Source organism: Siniperca chuatsi, linkage group LG5 (assembly GCF_020085105.1).
Source record: "Siniperca chuatsi isolate FFG_IHB_CAS linkage group LG5, ASM2008510v1, whole genome shotgun sequence".
Lineage (NCBI taxonomy): Eukaryota > Metazoa > Chordata > Actinopteri > Centrarchiformes > Sinipercidae > Siniperca > Siniperca chuatsi.
The window spans coordinates 13,455,998-13,471,016 of record NC_058046.1 but is presented as its reverse complement, the minus strand read 5'-3'; the positions used below and the strand labels follow the sequence as shown (position 1 = coordinate 13,471,016).

The following is a 15,019-nucleotide window of genomic DNA, read 5'->3' as shown; positions in this document are numbered from 1 at the left end:
CTCATGCTAACAGAGCACAGATCAGACTACAGCAAGCTCCAGTTGTGAGCACTAGTTTGTGGTAAGAACATCAGAGCACCACACTGACACTGAGCTGACAGAGCAAAAAGTATGTTCATACCCACTAGTTTAAGGATATATACAAATATCAATCACCAAATGTTCAGCTACTCGTTTAGCTAACAGTGCAAACATCAAAGCAAGACTGCTTCAGTGGGTGTTGGACGGTTTTGAGCATTAAATTAGGCATGATCATTCATGTAGCATGTATACCGAAGAGATAGAAGAGACAAAGTAATCAGTTGGTCAGTTATGTGCTTATTTTAGATTTCACTGCCAGGAATAACTGACCTGCTTGTGAGTAGAATAGTAACTCAGTAGTGTTTTCACTAACATACTTAAGTAAATACATACATAATAACACTAACATGTTATTTTGACTGCTTTTCCTTCTCAATTCTTGTTATTTACTTATAAAATAACAGTACCCCCTCTGTAAAGTGTCTGGCTACTCTAATAACCCTTTACTGAATATTATTGGTCCAATACATTGTCTACAAAAGCCAACAGAGGGATCCTCAGAATTGTGAAGGTGAGACAGCAAGGAGAGAACGTATGGCCTCACCTGGCACAGGCAAGTGCCACGAGTGCAGCAGCAGCGTTTTCCCTCTGTCTGTGTGTGTGGAGGATCTGCGTCTGAGCCTGTCCCTGCTGTTGGCCTGACTCCTGGGCACCATCTTCCAGCCAGGAGCAGAGTAGCCCCTCCAGGCCATTGAGGCAGTCAGCGGGCTCTTTGCTGAGGCTGAGTGGCTGGCAGTCCCGGAGGCAGGCTAGCAGTACCTCTGCTGTGACACCGCAGAGCGCAGGGTCACTGCGAGTCTGGGACTGTAAAAGGGGGAAGACAAGCAGCAGACCGACACGGGAGGTGAAGGGCGCCTGCTCGGGTTGCTGGAGCAGACCTTGTCTTTTGAGCAAGGCCAAGGTCTCCTCATCAGCCCCTCCAGTTCCCTCTCGCTCCTGCTGCTCCTCCAGGGCCAGCTGCCGCTGTGCTCCCCACAGGCCGCGCAGAGCATTGAGACGGTACTCCAGCAGCCGTGCATATGCATTGCTCTGATTCCCACAGACAGCACGTAGACGCTCTGCAAGCTCCACCGGGTTCTTTGTCTCAAATGTTAGAATCTGGAGGACAAGGGTAGATAGCAAGGAAGCAAAGAAGGAAAAAATATAAGTTCACATAAACAGCAGTCAAAATTGGGACAATTTACAGCTTTTAGAAAAGAATAACCTTTAGAGATGGCAGACAGACAACATTTTCCAAGTCAGGGGCAATATTCACTCAGAAATATGAATTCAAATATGGAAGAAGAGCACGGCAGTGGAGAATTAAAATTTTACTGACATGGATTTGAATTTTGGGTTGTGAAAAACAGAACGTGTTCTAATTTACCGGAGTCCAAAGTTTAACCTGAGAATAATTTCGTACAACATTTGGCTTTATCCATAGTCTATCTGCTTACACAGCCAGATGATAAAAATCTTTTTTAAACTGGCGTCTTTAAACAAACAATGGGTAGGGCTGGTCTACCGCCAGCAGTCAAAAACAACCACTTTGTCCCTGAGGTGTATTACATTGTTGGCTAATATGCAGCCAACATTTTTGTTTAAAATTAAGCTAATTATTTTTAACATGCCTATGATTTATCGGTAGAACTTACAGCATTTCCACAGTACAACTATGAATAATTTCCACAGAATAAACTCTTGTGTCTACAGTTCGTGAGACTATGAAATAATGGTCAGAGATAGCAAGGCACAAGTGAAACAGTGAGCTTCATGTGCACTTAGGCAGCATTTCAGATATTGATTACACTCTGTGGCGCACGAATCATGGACTAGAAAAAATCCATTATACCATTTAGCAGGCACAATTTGTATTGATTCAATTTCAGAAATGCTACTAATGTTACAGTAACACTCCGTAACTGGATGCTGGGCCTTCTCCACCTTGCTCTGCAAAACACTGCTGCAAGTGGATATAAATAGTCAGCATCACAACACCTACGAAAACAGCACCAAATGACCCAGTCAGTCTTAAAGCTGGACACAGAAATGTAGAGAATCAGGATATAACCAAGAATAAGAAGACAGACCTATGTTTTGGTATGAGCTACTACCTACCATACATAAGAGGCTTACACCAACAAACATGGCTACTCTATTTCTATTTCAGATTTGCTTTATAAATGTGAAAAAGATTTTTCAACATAATACTAAACATAATTTTGTTTTGTACAAGACTTTCTATACTTGTACATGCACCACCCCTTTTCAAAAAAAGATTTAATTTCAACCTAATGAGTCTCACCCACATACATGTTACCATTTTGCTCAGGTTAAATTATCCTAGGGATCCTGGAGACATTTTCCTGGGGATAATTTAACCATACTTTGTATTTAATACCGTAGGCCCCAAATCCTTGGTATTTATGGGAGTTGAAAAGTATGTCCAATGTCACAACAATGTTGTGTACTTTGTTGTAGGTCACCATGATTGGCACTGTTAGAATACTTATAAGGGAATATTGCCAGTAAAGATTACACCAATGTAAAAGTACAAAACAGCCCTGTCGCTAAACTAAACAGTGGCACACTTATCAACATCTTGTGCATTTCCCCAAGTGAAAAGTCCAGCTGTCAGTTATAGTGCCTTCACCAGCACGTCTTCCACCAACACAAGTTCAGAAGCTGTGTCACTGCATGTCTGTTGTTGAGCTTAACAAAACGAAAAACAAAGCGTGAGGGGTCAAATTCAAACCTCCCCATTCACATTCATTAATTAACTAGTGGTTTGTCATCTGTTGGAGCTGCTGATTGAACATATGTACTTATATCAGTCAAAATAAATGACATGTGGCTGATGGCTGAATAGTTAACGAGCCATCTGCAGCTGTTATGTTTCTAACACTAGTGCTAATAATGTAATAGATCATAGCTCATTATGATACTAATACTAGTACTGAATATGATGTGGCATTGAATTGGAGAAAGGCAAATAAACAGGTCATTTATAGTACCAGCTAAAAACTTGGTCAATAGGTTAGGACAAAAGAGGTTATGCTGTAGTAATACAACCAGCTGAGTTTGTACAGTTGAATGCACCACGCTGTATTGTACAAATTAAATCAAGCAGGCAGTGGCTGTTGATGAGCACAAAAGCCTTACACCAATCTCAGCACACTCCCTGTGTAAAAGGCATTTCCCACTATGAAGTGTGGAACTGTGCCAACATGCCACTTCTCCCATCAGCTATGAGCTTGACTACTGTTATACTCCTAGTAAACCCATGTGTTGGAATATGAGCAGGTTAATATGAATTTCTTCGGGATTTCAAGCTGAACCTACATTTTTTTGAAAGATTATTTTTTAGCTTGCTTTATGTTGACCAAATACAGATATTTTCAAAATAATCACTTTAAAAAGACATTTGTGCATCTAAGCCAGGTATTTACAAGTATACTTTTGTGTTACAATTCAATAGATGCAAAACATTGGAAATGTACCGACATATTACTTCCATAAAGTGTCATCATGCGGAGATCCTGAATTGGGAATGGTTGATTGCAGGTGTGAACTCTTGTAAAGGTAAAGTTAAATACACGAGACTCCATTCTCAGCGTGTTGGGTGAACTATACATGTTACTTCATAAAAATTTGTTAAAATGTTAATGCTAACCTAAATAACACATACATGGTAATAGTTAGATAACAGTACCACCCATGTTGCTTTTATCGGAAAGCATATCCTGATTATTTATTTTATTGTTTTTTTTGTTGTTGTTGTTGTTTTTGTATGTATTTTATCATTGACTGTGGTATTTTATTTCTCTCTCTGTGAAGCACTTTGTACTTTGTTTTGATAAGTGCTCTATAAATAAAGTTGTATTATTTTATTATTATGTTGTGGCTAACATAAGGTATCATTAATGTAAGTATTTACCCATCACTGTTAGTCATTGTCTAATAGTTATCATTATCTACCACCGACCAGACATTAGACACCAGTTCATGGACATGTGACATGAGTACTGCGGCACATTGACTCTACAGACTGATGGATACAACTAGTTCTAGCTTTATTACATGGTAGAGTATCGAAATATCGAGGATGTAACATTGTTAGGTCGAAGTTTCCATCTGCATCACTGTAAAGTTTCCGCAATCTCACAACATAGGCACATCCGGTTTCGAGATTTTGCCTTCAAAATAAAAGCCTGCATTCAAGATAACATTTGCCGCACTCAATGTTAAGGCACATTCAACCTAAACGCTGAAATTACAATATCTTCTGCCTTAAATGTAACAGTGGAATAAATGTGGGAAAATTATTGATTTTAAAAGGGTATATAAAACCCCATTGCCCCATGCACCATATAAACATACAGTTTAACATCCAACATATGACATAACATTGCTTCTTTGTGCTTAGAGAATAAAAATACAGTTCATGAGTAATGACAGCGATTTTTTATGATCACTGTTGAGTATGCTACACTTGACAGTGATCGTGAAAACACTTAATCTCAAGTGGTGTAGAGCTGCAGTTCCACTACTCAAACACCACAAGAGCTATGTCATCTTAAATAATCAAGTCTGTGGATTATCAGGTACATAAGCCTACAAGTTACTACAGAAAGCAATGGTCTCCACACTGCCATTTATAGAACCCAATAAATGTTTACTGTTTGGTGCAGTTTGAGAAGTTGCCTGCATAGGAAAGCTGCTGCACTGGCACTACTAATAAAGTAGAAGCTGTGAAACTTGACACCTGAGGTACAGGGATACCATGCAGTGTGTGCGCCACCTAATATGCAGATTGGGTTATTTGAATATAATATTAGATAGCAAATAAAAAATAACATCGCTTGCACGTGCCATTAGAAGAAACACTGTGTGACCATATAGCCTAGTTTTTTACCGCTATACATTGCAGCAATTGTGACTGAATTAACGTTACAGCCGTTCGGTTTGCATAACTTGTATTTTGAAAGAAGTGGCAAGAAGTGGCAGGAAGTTAGTTGACAACGGTTGCTTCCTTGACAGTGGGTCAATAACATGCAGGGCAGGAAACTTGCAAACGTTGGTGCTACCGTTACCTCTGTTGCAGCTGACAGTGAAATCACATTTTTACATTAAAAGAAACAAAAATACATCCTTATCAAAGCAGTGAGCGTGTGTTTCTATATATAAACACTTGTGTGTGTGTGTGTGTGTGTGTGTGTGTGTGAGTGTGAGAGAGAGAGAGAGAGATGGCTTTCACCCACCTCTTGCTCGGTGTCCCCCTGCTCCGATACTCCAATTTCACTGGGCAGTTCGGCCAGATCTGTGACCCGAATGAGTCCGTCGTGGAGGAAAATGGTCTCCTCCTTCACCGAAAGCCACTGGGACGAATCCACAGCCCCGGAGCCCATCGCTCTCTCCTCCGACAGTGATGCCAAAGGGGTCGAACATTAAAAATTCAGTGACAGAATGACAGAAACGCCCTAGCTAGCCTGCTAGCGAGCTACAATAACATAACTGCCGTTACTGTTACCGTTTTATCTGACGATGGTATTTGACAGGGCAGATAGTAGTCCTAAAGTGCAAGCTAACTGAAGACAGCCGAGCAGTGAACAGGCAGTGGTGGCAGGTGCTCTTCACATAACATGGGTGGTCGTGTCGTGCTAACAGTGGCCGCTAGCTGTCTGGCTTGGTTAGCTGGAAGCTAACTTACCGTACGGTATCGTTATCGTTACCGAGCAGAGTGGGCGTGACACCCGTACTAAATCCGTTATTGCGCCGCACCGTTGAAACGACAATGTCTTTTCAGGACGAAGACTGCATCTGTAGTACGCTCATTTCACAGTTAAAATCTAGATCCGCTAACGGCCCAGCCGCTGTGTCAATGGTTGGAGAAGATAATGAGAGTCTCCCAGCTGTCAGTGCGACGCCATGTTTCCAAGGCCAACGAGCTGCTCCCAGCATGCACCGCGGCCCAGAATACAAGCTGTCAAGGATTCATGAGTTCATTTTGGTATCTAAAACACAACTTCTTGCTTTAATAATACTACAAGGGACAATTATCATGTAGTTTAGAGGTTATGTTATACAATTTTATATCAAACTTCAAGGTTAGAAGTAGGAACATTATCTTTGCTATCTTTACTGTCCATCAACCCACAATGGAGAAAGGTCATACACTTCACTATACTTGATATGTAGTTGTGTATGACTTGCTGCACCCTTTCTTTAATGTCAAATAAATAAAACTTGCAAGGAGCACAAAAAACCTAGAGGTTACAACTCTGGTGTGCATCTAACAAATTTGGTGATTATGATATGTGCAAGGAGTTAAAAACAAAAGTGAAGAACACAAAAAAAACCTTTTTACATTTGTAAACATCAGATTACAACATGTTTATGGAACCCATGACAAAAAGAATTCCACAAAATTGGTACCCCTATTTCCTGAAACCTGACCCTGGTGGGATTTTTGAGTTTTAACAAGTTTTAACAATTAGTTTGTTGTTCACAACAGATTAGAATTTCTTATTCATTCAAGCAAATTGCACGTGTTTTGGCACATGTGTGCAAAAGACCAAGTACAATTGTCTACAGTTTGCACAATAACCACTTGCACATGGCTTGCTGATCAAAACTGATGAGTTGATTCTCAGTGAAATTGTCGCACTCTTCACAACTTTTTCATTGTTTGAGCCATCACATGCAAAATAATCCATTCAGTTGTCAAAACCTGTCAGACATACAGGTATATTCCATAAATAATGTTTGTGATGTCTGCTAAATTGGCAGGTGACAGTATATGACTTCACATGAAAGATCAAAGGTGAATTTTCTGTTTACAGTACATGTAACACCTTTCTACACAAATAAATGTACTGTATACATATAAATGTGCATATCCTTTTTCTGTGTACTACTGTATTATACAGTATTGACTTTTCCCAGTAAACATTTACCTACTGTTGAAATCTGAATCTAAAAAGCTCAGTGCGATACACAATAGCATTCAGCTAGACAAAACTGACATTCTTGTTTAGTACGGTGAGCAGTCAGTGTCAACAACAAAGCAGAACAAAACAGAGATTTGTATATAAGAAACATCTCCAGGCTTGACTGCCATGGTGAAAAAACATCTAAACATTTTGACCCGCACGGCTCACGCAATGACAAAAAACTTTTCATTTTTTGGGGGCCAATTTACTGACACAATAACTAGGTTTTGAAGCATGAATGAAATGTTTTGGGTGAGTTTCTACTTTTTGCAGACATGCAATAGAGTTGTGATGTCCCATGAAACAGTTGTGACAATTACACTTAATGTTTCAAACAATGAGTCAAAGCAATTGAGAAAAACTGTGAACAGGAATGGATCTTTTACTTTATTTCAAACAACTGATGTAACCAATTTCCATCTCTCATACCTTGTAAATAAGAATATATGTCTAAAAGACTCTGATGCAACACATTGTAAGAACTGGAGTTTATGAAATGAAAGGGCAGATTGAACCGGTTGCAGTCCTCACAAAACGTTCTTGCATCAGGGGTGTTTTATGAACGTACAGTAGCAAAATATATACTACAGTATAATATATTACAAAATGAGAGGTAGGTATAGATCACACTACACTTAAGAGTAACAAGCCAATGTTTGTTGCCAATAATGAAAAAATATTCCTATATTTATTAAGTAACTAACTAAGAATTTGTTGTTGAACTTTTGTCATTTAGGATTATGATTACTGACAGATTGTGGGTTGTTTTGGAAAGCAGTGTGGAGCTAGTTATTTTTTTCTTACTTAATCAATATGCAGTGCAGATAATAGAATGTCACCCTGTGATCATTTGACAACATGCCCTGCCAATGATTTAAAATCAATTATTAAATTCAAACAGAAACAAAATATAAATGATTTTATCACATGTTTAATGCACAATCTGATGGTTTGCAGTTTTGTATTACTTTATAAATTCTTTATAAAATATATTACATTTACATCCATGGCATACGTACAAATATATTACAAACATTCAAGGGTTTGAGTCCTTGAATGTTTTCAACACACTGCCATTTTAAACAGAAAGAAACAGAAAATGCTGCATGAAATGTAAAGCTTATAAAATTCATTATTGCTGCACATAGCAGCTTAGTCTATAATTGTGTGGGTTGTGCCATAATATCAGCTTCTCTTTCCAGCCTTAGGCATCGCTTATAAAGGCGAACAGGAATCCCTCTTTTTCTGGCATTGCCTGAATTTCGCACTCGACCAGTGTCTCTTTCCTCTGTCTTCTTAAGTGCTCGAAGCAGGTCAGAGGCGTCAGTGAAGCTTCCAAAACAGCTAGAATAGAAACATGTAAAAAGTATCAGAAACAAAACCCAACCTAATAATCCGTTAACACATTAGACAGGAGACTGGCACTGCTGTAACCAAAAGTTAAGAGATTAACATGAATAAGCGTATCAGAGCTTAAAACCTTTTTCTGCTGTGGCATTTTTTCTCCTTTGGCAGTTTAAAGCAGTACTGAGAGACGAAATCCATCAGGAGTGTGGGGAGAATACTGGGCTGCTTGAAGCTTTCAATCTGAACCGCCAAGCTGCAAAATGGACAAATAGCCAAGCAGAGGTCATTTACAGCCTCACATGCAGAAAGAAAGTGATAGACAAGGCAGGAATGAAACAATATAGCATGATGTGTATGCATTTGTGAGTGACTCAGAGAGAGACACAGACAAAGCAAGAGAAAGCGTCCTGTGGGTGCAGGCCTCACTTACATTGAAAGTGCATTGGGATGGGATCTCTTAGTGGCCAGTATGAACGGGCGTCTGACTACTGTTTTCAGACAGGCTTGATGAACCTATCCTTTAAGGGTTCCAGTAAGCCATGCCATTGAGCCAGCTGCTGCAGCTTTTCCTGCTGTGAAAAAGGCCTATTATGCATGCTGGTTCACTGACACACTGTCATAGCTTACTGGGACACTTAATTGAACGAAGCCATCGTTAATATTATTAGTAACACCTGTGCGTTTCCTACTATAATGAGTCTCAATGTCTGCTGTGAAAAAGGTAGGTCTTTTAATAGGTGCATATACACAACAATGAAATCTCATCTTTTATAACCTTGGTCCTATTGTCATACTTTTGGCAAATATACCTGCAGTTTATTATTATACTGTACTCTCCGTATCATCGTAGAGACTGTGGACACTGCTGGAAAGAGCTTTATAACTACTTACAATTGCGCCACCACAATAAGAGCCTTTACAACCCTCCCACGCTTCATTTAGACCTTCTAAATGACTTCTCATTTTGCTCAAAGTTGCCGTGGTTACTCCATCTCACTGTAACCTGCAGATCGAACCTTGAATTAGCTCAGGAATGCAAAACACAGTCATAATGGATTAATGGATTTAGTTTGGACTGGTTCTAAAGCTGTGTAAGGCTTGTATTTCCTTGGCCTCAGTGGACTATAAAGCTGTTTCCAGGGGTGAGAATAAGTTGGGAAGTTATACCTCTGTTATACCTTCCAGGCTTTACTCAGTTATCCAGCTATCCTCCTTTGTGAAACAGGCCCCTGGCATATATTTGAATGATTATAAATTCAGGGGGAAAAAGGTTATTTTTCATATGTGAGACTTACATAGTTGCATATGTGAATATACAAATATGGGGGGAAAACTGACAGAAATGCAAAAATGCTGTTAAGTTACCGGCTGGTGCAATCACAGTGGTAGGCAGTCTTTGACTCCATGTTCTGCAGATCATACTTCTTCTCCAAAGGAGGGATTTTGTATTTACACTCATCCAGATGTTTGAGGCTTCCACACAGGAGCTGATTGTCTGCAAGAGCAAAAATAAACACAGGTTATTTCACAACTTAGTGTACCCACGTTTCTTTAGATAACTGCGCAATTTAGTCACCTACTGATGTTCTCATGCTCTACAAAAGCTTAACACTCTTATTTTACTTTCAGAACTTTTCAGTAAGCTATCATCAGTGGTGAAAATTAGCATTCTGTCTCACCTGTAGGGGGCATAGCTAGATAGTGTGGTAGCTCGAGCTCCTTAAACAAAAAATTACCTGGGTCACCTTTTTAAATATAATAATCCCACTGGACTTTTTGTGGGCTATTTCAAGATGTGAGCCCCTTATCATCACTTTTCCATAGTGGCAGCATTGCTCAAATTTGAATACTAATGATAATAGTAATAAATAAATAGTTTAAAAAGTGGTATTTTACTGAGTGCTTAATGGGTGGTCAAAGTTTAAATTTATACAAGTAATACTGAAGAGAGGCCTCTTTTGTTGCAAAAGGGCCCAGCAGAAGTGATTGGGTCAGCGGCTGCATACTCTCACCTGTCATATTATGTAATGCAATATTTTGTTTCAGGCCTCTCTCTGCTTGTGTGTTTTGGGCTTGGGTTGTACCCATGGGCTTCTGGTTTGTGTTACCCCATAGTAGATGGGAATCCATCTGCTTTAGTGGCTTGCCATTCTCATGAAGGGAGGTTGCTGTCTTTAGTTTTGTTGTGACCAGCATTGCAGAAGTAGCTGTACTCCACAGTGTTTTCAGACTGTCTCGTTTGGGTGTTTCAGTTGTCTTTTTGAGCCGCAGCGTCTCAAGTGTTGTCACTTTGATCGGTAATCCGAGTGTAGTTGTTGAGGATGTAACTGTTGCCTTGTGAGAGTTCTTTCTTTGTTCAAGACAACTTTTACAGTGAGGCCGAAAAGCATCATCTCTCAGGAGTGTTGTAGATGTTGTTGGTGGATAAGAGGGTGTGGTCACCTGTGGTGGAACTTCGCTTCTCTGTGTGGGGTAAGCTGACAGGCACTTTCTGGTGCTCTTCTTTTTTCCAACTCTTTTTTTATTTGACATCAACGCGCTACTTTTAGAAGCATTTAAAAAAGCCTTTTTCATTGAAGGAGTAGTGGTGTGTGCTCTTGATATTGGGGGTATTTGAGAGGGTGCTACTGTACACAGTTTCCGGTGCTTTTTACATCCTTTCCCTTTCGTACTTCTGCGGTAGAAAGTGTCTCCTCTTGGTGGGTCTCCGGAGCTACATCTATGTTCGCTATTTGGTGACTTTATGTGTGGGTTGATCGCGGGGCTTTCGGGTACAGGCCCCTCAGTACTTGTTAATATGTTGCTGTCAGTGTTGTTCCCATATTTGCTTGTAATATCAGAAGTGTTGTAAGGAAGGGGGCTTTTGAAGACGGCATATGGAACTTCTTTGGCTACTTTGCACCTTTAGAGAGTAAACATATGTGTTAAAACCAAACCACAGAAACAGAGAATATTTTTCTAAAACTGTATATGCTGCATTTTCAACTTATGTAGACCACATTGCTTGCATAATTATTTATTTAAGAAGAGGTTCACTTTATATTGCTATTTGGGATATGATCTGTTATTTCACGTTAATTTGTATTTTCCTTGGAAGATAACTATAACTATATAAATTCAAGACTCACTCACTTAAACATAAATCTTAAATTACAGTTATTGTATATATATAATTATGGTATAGTTTGTCAATGCAATACCATTAATGCAGGAAAAAAGGTTAACCATTATTCATCTGTGGTTAGTAAGACCTTTTATTAGTAACCTGATGGATAAAGTTGTGGAAACAGAGCAGAGGTGTGGCACGGTGCCCTTCATGATTTTGTGAGATTTGTCAGGCATGTTATGACAAGCGGCAGAGGCACATCTGCTGCTCAGGCTTCCTATATAACCATACCTACACTTTCCACCTAACAAATGGCTTGCTTTATGGTTTGAACTCACTGTTATGTCTAACAATGTGCAGTGAAAGCTTTAAGCAACAGTGTCAGTGTTTCTCTTACGTTCCCCCCCAGTGCATCACCATGCATTGCTTCTGCTGTTTAAGCTCAAAGCAGGGAACCTGCAGGATGTTGAAGAAACTGTAGCCCACCATATTGGAAATGGTATCATTCACACCAAGAAGGCACTGTCGAAACCTGGTGAGAGGCAGGAAAAAAAAGAAAAGAAAACAAACGCCAAAGGTCAAGCAACAGTCCAAAATTAACACACACAGTGGGTAAATATCCTTGAGTGCTGCCTCATTTTGTCTACACCTTTTAGGTAGTCCAAACTATTTATAACGATAGATAACATTTTAGCTGGGAGATGAATTCTTAAAATGTGTGTCAGTTACTTGTGGATTAACACCAAGAGTTAGAGGGCGAACATATTACATATACATCTGTCAGCTCTAGATGTGAAGTGAGAATAAAACAGACATCTCTGCAGGTTAAAAATAATAGGAGGAATGGAATGCCCTGCAAACACAAAAATAGTGAGCGACGTGTTCACTCTTGATATCAAAAGTGTATCCGAAGGGCTGATTGTAGTGATGAATTTATTACCCCTGGATGAATAATAATGTCATATGACCCCAGGTTCTTCTGGGGCCATATTTACATTTATTGGCATAGTGATAAAACGATATGATACTAGCATTCCATTCCACTTTCATTAGTAAGAAGTGGAAGGTATAAACTACCACACACATAAATTCAGTCTTTGAGCAGGTCTGTCCTTACTAGACTGTCCATGCTAGCCAGAGCATTACGGGAACAGGTCACGGGAATCCCAGCTCAGTGTTAGATGCCTGGGGTGTGCATTCTGAGGCTTACCTTTGGTCACAGTCACAGTGTGAGACGGTGAAGAATTTGGGGTTGAAGGTTCCATAATTCACCGTGAAAGCTGGGATGACATGCAGGCAGTGGTCGTGCTCACGGCAGCATCTATCTGCACTCTCAAACATCCCTGTGCAGGAGGACAAGATTTGAATTCAATCTCATATGAAAGGATGCTTCACATGAAAGCAAGTCCTCTAGCAGAGATCACTTCCTGATTTAAAATCAAATAGCTTCAAAGACAGTTATTTGAAAATTGTACGGGTTGTAAAATCAATATCTTTCATTTAAAGGACCTACTGAGTCACATATTTTTGATGCGACTACCACATAAATGTCCAAAAGACTTTCAGTTATTTTTCTTATATGTAAAAAGTTTAACTTCATTCTCATTTCTCTTGAATTGTGTGCAATAACTGTGCCCATCAGGTCCACTTAAATAAAATAATATCCCAAAAATGTCCAATTTTAATTAAACTTTGAATTTCCTGAGACACTTTGTAACATGTTGTCTACATCAAAATTACAAACAACATCTGATATCAATTCAGTTCAGTTCAATTCAATAAAAGTCATGTTATAGTCATAGTCATAGTATATATTTTATCTACAATATGATATCACTATAATTTCTATGCAAATGGATCACTGTTTATGGTGTTTTATCTGATGTAAAAATGCCAGTGATATTTGTCTAATATGCTTATGGGGACATCAATAATGTACTCACTTAAGTTCATAGTTACTGTATGATAAATGTATAATTAGGACTGAACAATTAATCGAAATATTATCAAAATCACAATATGGCCAAGTGCAACAACCAAATCGCAGGAGCTGCAACCTTTTGATAAAGGTAAAATGTGTGACACCATTACATACCATTATAAATGAAGCATTGTGGTGACAAATGACAAATCATAATCTCCAGACATAAGGGAACATGTCTACTTGGCACAGATCGCAACAAAAATCACATTATCATTTTTATATATTTTGTCAGTGAAAATGAAATGCAAAAGTTACCATTCCCACTAAATCGCGACTCATATCTCAATCGCAGTATTTTTGCATATTGTCCTTTTTAATAATTATATCTGGTATTAATCTACAGTATGTCTAGGAAGTGCTGCTGAAGTGAGACGAGGCGACGATTTTAGGGACAAACAGCTGGAGATGGCCCCCCAAAACCAATATGGCTGTTACCATTCTGTACATACCGTATGGAAGTGACACTGTGATGGCCTATACACATCAAGGGGTGAAAAGCACTTAAAATAATACAATCAGAGTTCACCGTCCTCACCTAACTGTTCGTATCCGACCGCTTTGCTTCCAGTACCGCACCACAGCGTCCCTGGAAATATCCAGGTGCGTTTCCTCCGCGCTTTCCCTTCTGACCCATCTCTTCTTGTGCGCCTGGTAAACTTTGGCGCACCAGAGGAGACAAGCGCGCAGGGAGCATCCGGAGCCAGCAACGCACCGATATTAAACATCTTGGTGACTTCTTGACCCTGGGCGCCGCTTCTGGCGCAAAGACTGCGGTATCTTTCCGTAACGAGTGGGTCGGTATTTACTTCGCATGTTACCAGTCTCATATCTTCGGACCACAGGCTGAGGTACAGGGAGCGCACGCCGGCCTTGTCCCCTCGCAGAAAAGTGACGCGCGTGTGTCCATCGTCAGCAGGACGTGATCTGAGACAGGAGTGACCTGATCCGATCACATCTTCTGCTTTTGATAGAATGAGCGATGTTAAGGCGAAGACGACTTGTAGTAGGCATCCGCCTTGCATCTCAATGGAAAATGGGGTTTTAATCAATCCAGTTAAAGGGTTAAATTAATGTCTGAATGGACGAATTATTCCACATTAATTTCGGTGTCGGTGTAGTTTTGCACCAGTTGGTTTAAAGGCGTCTGTCTTGAGGAAGGCATGTGTGCCTCAGGGGTAAACGGTTTTCTTATTGGTCTGCCTATTTGGAGGCTCGTCAGAAAGATGACACTCCTCACTTTTGTGGGTTTGTGTATGCGTGCGTGCGTGGTCTGACTCAGACAGGGTTGGGTAAGGTTTGTGCTTCTTTTCTATAGTATTTAGGAAATAATGACCCATGTCGCCACCAAGATTTAGAACAGAACTGTTTTAACCTGTAGGAGTTTCCAGCAGGGGCAGAATAACAGGACAAACGTGTGTGTAAAGGTGTGACGAAATAAAATGTAGAAATTCTGATTTAAGATACTGTTTGGATTTTATAGTGGCTATGCATGTTATTTTAGATGAAGCTAGCTGATTATCCCAGTCATAC

The 15,019-nt window shown here is 39.7% G+C and overlaps 2 protein-coding genes across 9 annotated transcripts in view; both read right to left on the bottom strand.

Annotated features, from left to right (window-relative positions):
• LOC122876654 (probable E3 ubiquitin-protein ligase HECTD4) overlaps positions 1-6,027 on the bottom strand; it is a 38,703-nt gene extending 32,676 nt beyond the window's left edge. For 5 of the 6 annotated variants that reach the window (XM_044197240.1, XM_044197242.1, XM_044197241.1 and 2 more), the window contains exons 1-2: positions 5,322-6,027; positions 626-1,179 (exon numbers count right to left, since the gene is read on the bottom strand). In XM_044197240.1, coding sequence (XP_044053175.1) covers positions 626-1,179; positions 5,322-5,468 — 701 coding nt within the window. In that variant the 5' untranslated portion in view covers positions 5,469-6,027. The remainder of the gene's footprint in view (positions 1-625; positions 1,180-5,321) is intronic. The other variant, XM_044197245.1, reaches the window with a different exon arrangement.
• A 1,934-nt stretch (positions 6,028-7,961) lies between these two features.
• LOC122876655 (group 3 secretory phospholipase A2-like) lies at positions 7,962-14,677 on the bottom strand. 3 transcript variants are annotated; one of them, XM_044197247.1, is made up of 7 exons: positions 14,025-14,674; positions 12,716-12,848; positions 11,903-12,037; positions 10,412-11,301; positions 9,765-9,894; positions 8,533-8,652; positions 7,962-8,396 (listed from the first exon to the last, which is right to left on the bottom strand). In XM_044197247.1, exons 1-7 carry the CDS (start codon positions 14,509-14,511, stop codon positions 8,210-8,212), a joined length of 2,082 nt encoding a protein of 693 aa, XP_044053182.1. In that variant the 5' UTR covers positions 14,512-14,674; the 3' UTR covers positions 7,962-8,209. The 3 variants fall into 3 exon arrangements, with proteins under 3 accessions (XP_044053182.1, XP_044053183.1, XP_044053184.1); XM_044197248.1 differs by having other exon boundaries at positions 10,508-11,301; XM_044197249.1 differs by lacking the exon at positions 8,533-8,652 and having other exon boundaries at positions 14,025-14,677.
• Positions 14,678-15,019: the final 342 nt, after the last annotated feature.

Excerpts from the sequence above, each read along its gene's own strand:
- LOC122876655 (XM_044197247.1), bottom strand. The coding sequence starts at position 14,511 with ATGCAAGGCGGATGCCTACTACAAGTCGTCTTCGCCTTAACATCGCTC. Across the intron at positions 12,038-12,715 it reads CACTGTGACTGTGACCAAAG|GTTTCGACAGTGCCTTCTTG; the intron begins GTAAGCCTCAGA and ends GCCTCTCACCAG. Across the intron at positions 8,397-8,532 it reads AAATGCCACAGCAGAAAAAG|CTGTTTTGGAAGCTTCACTG; the intron begins GTTTTAAGCTCT and ends TTTCTATTCTAG.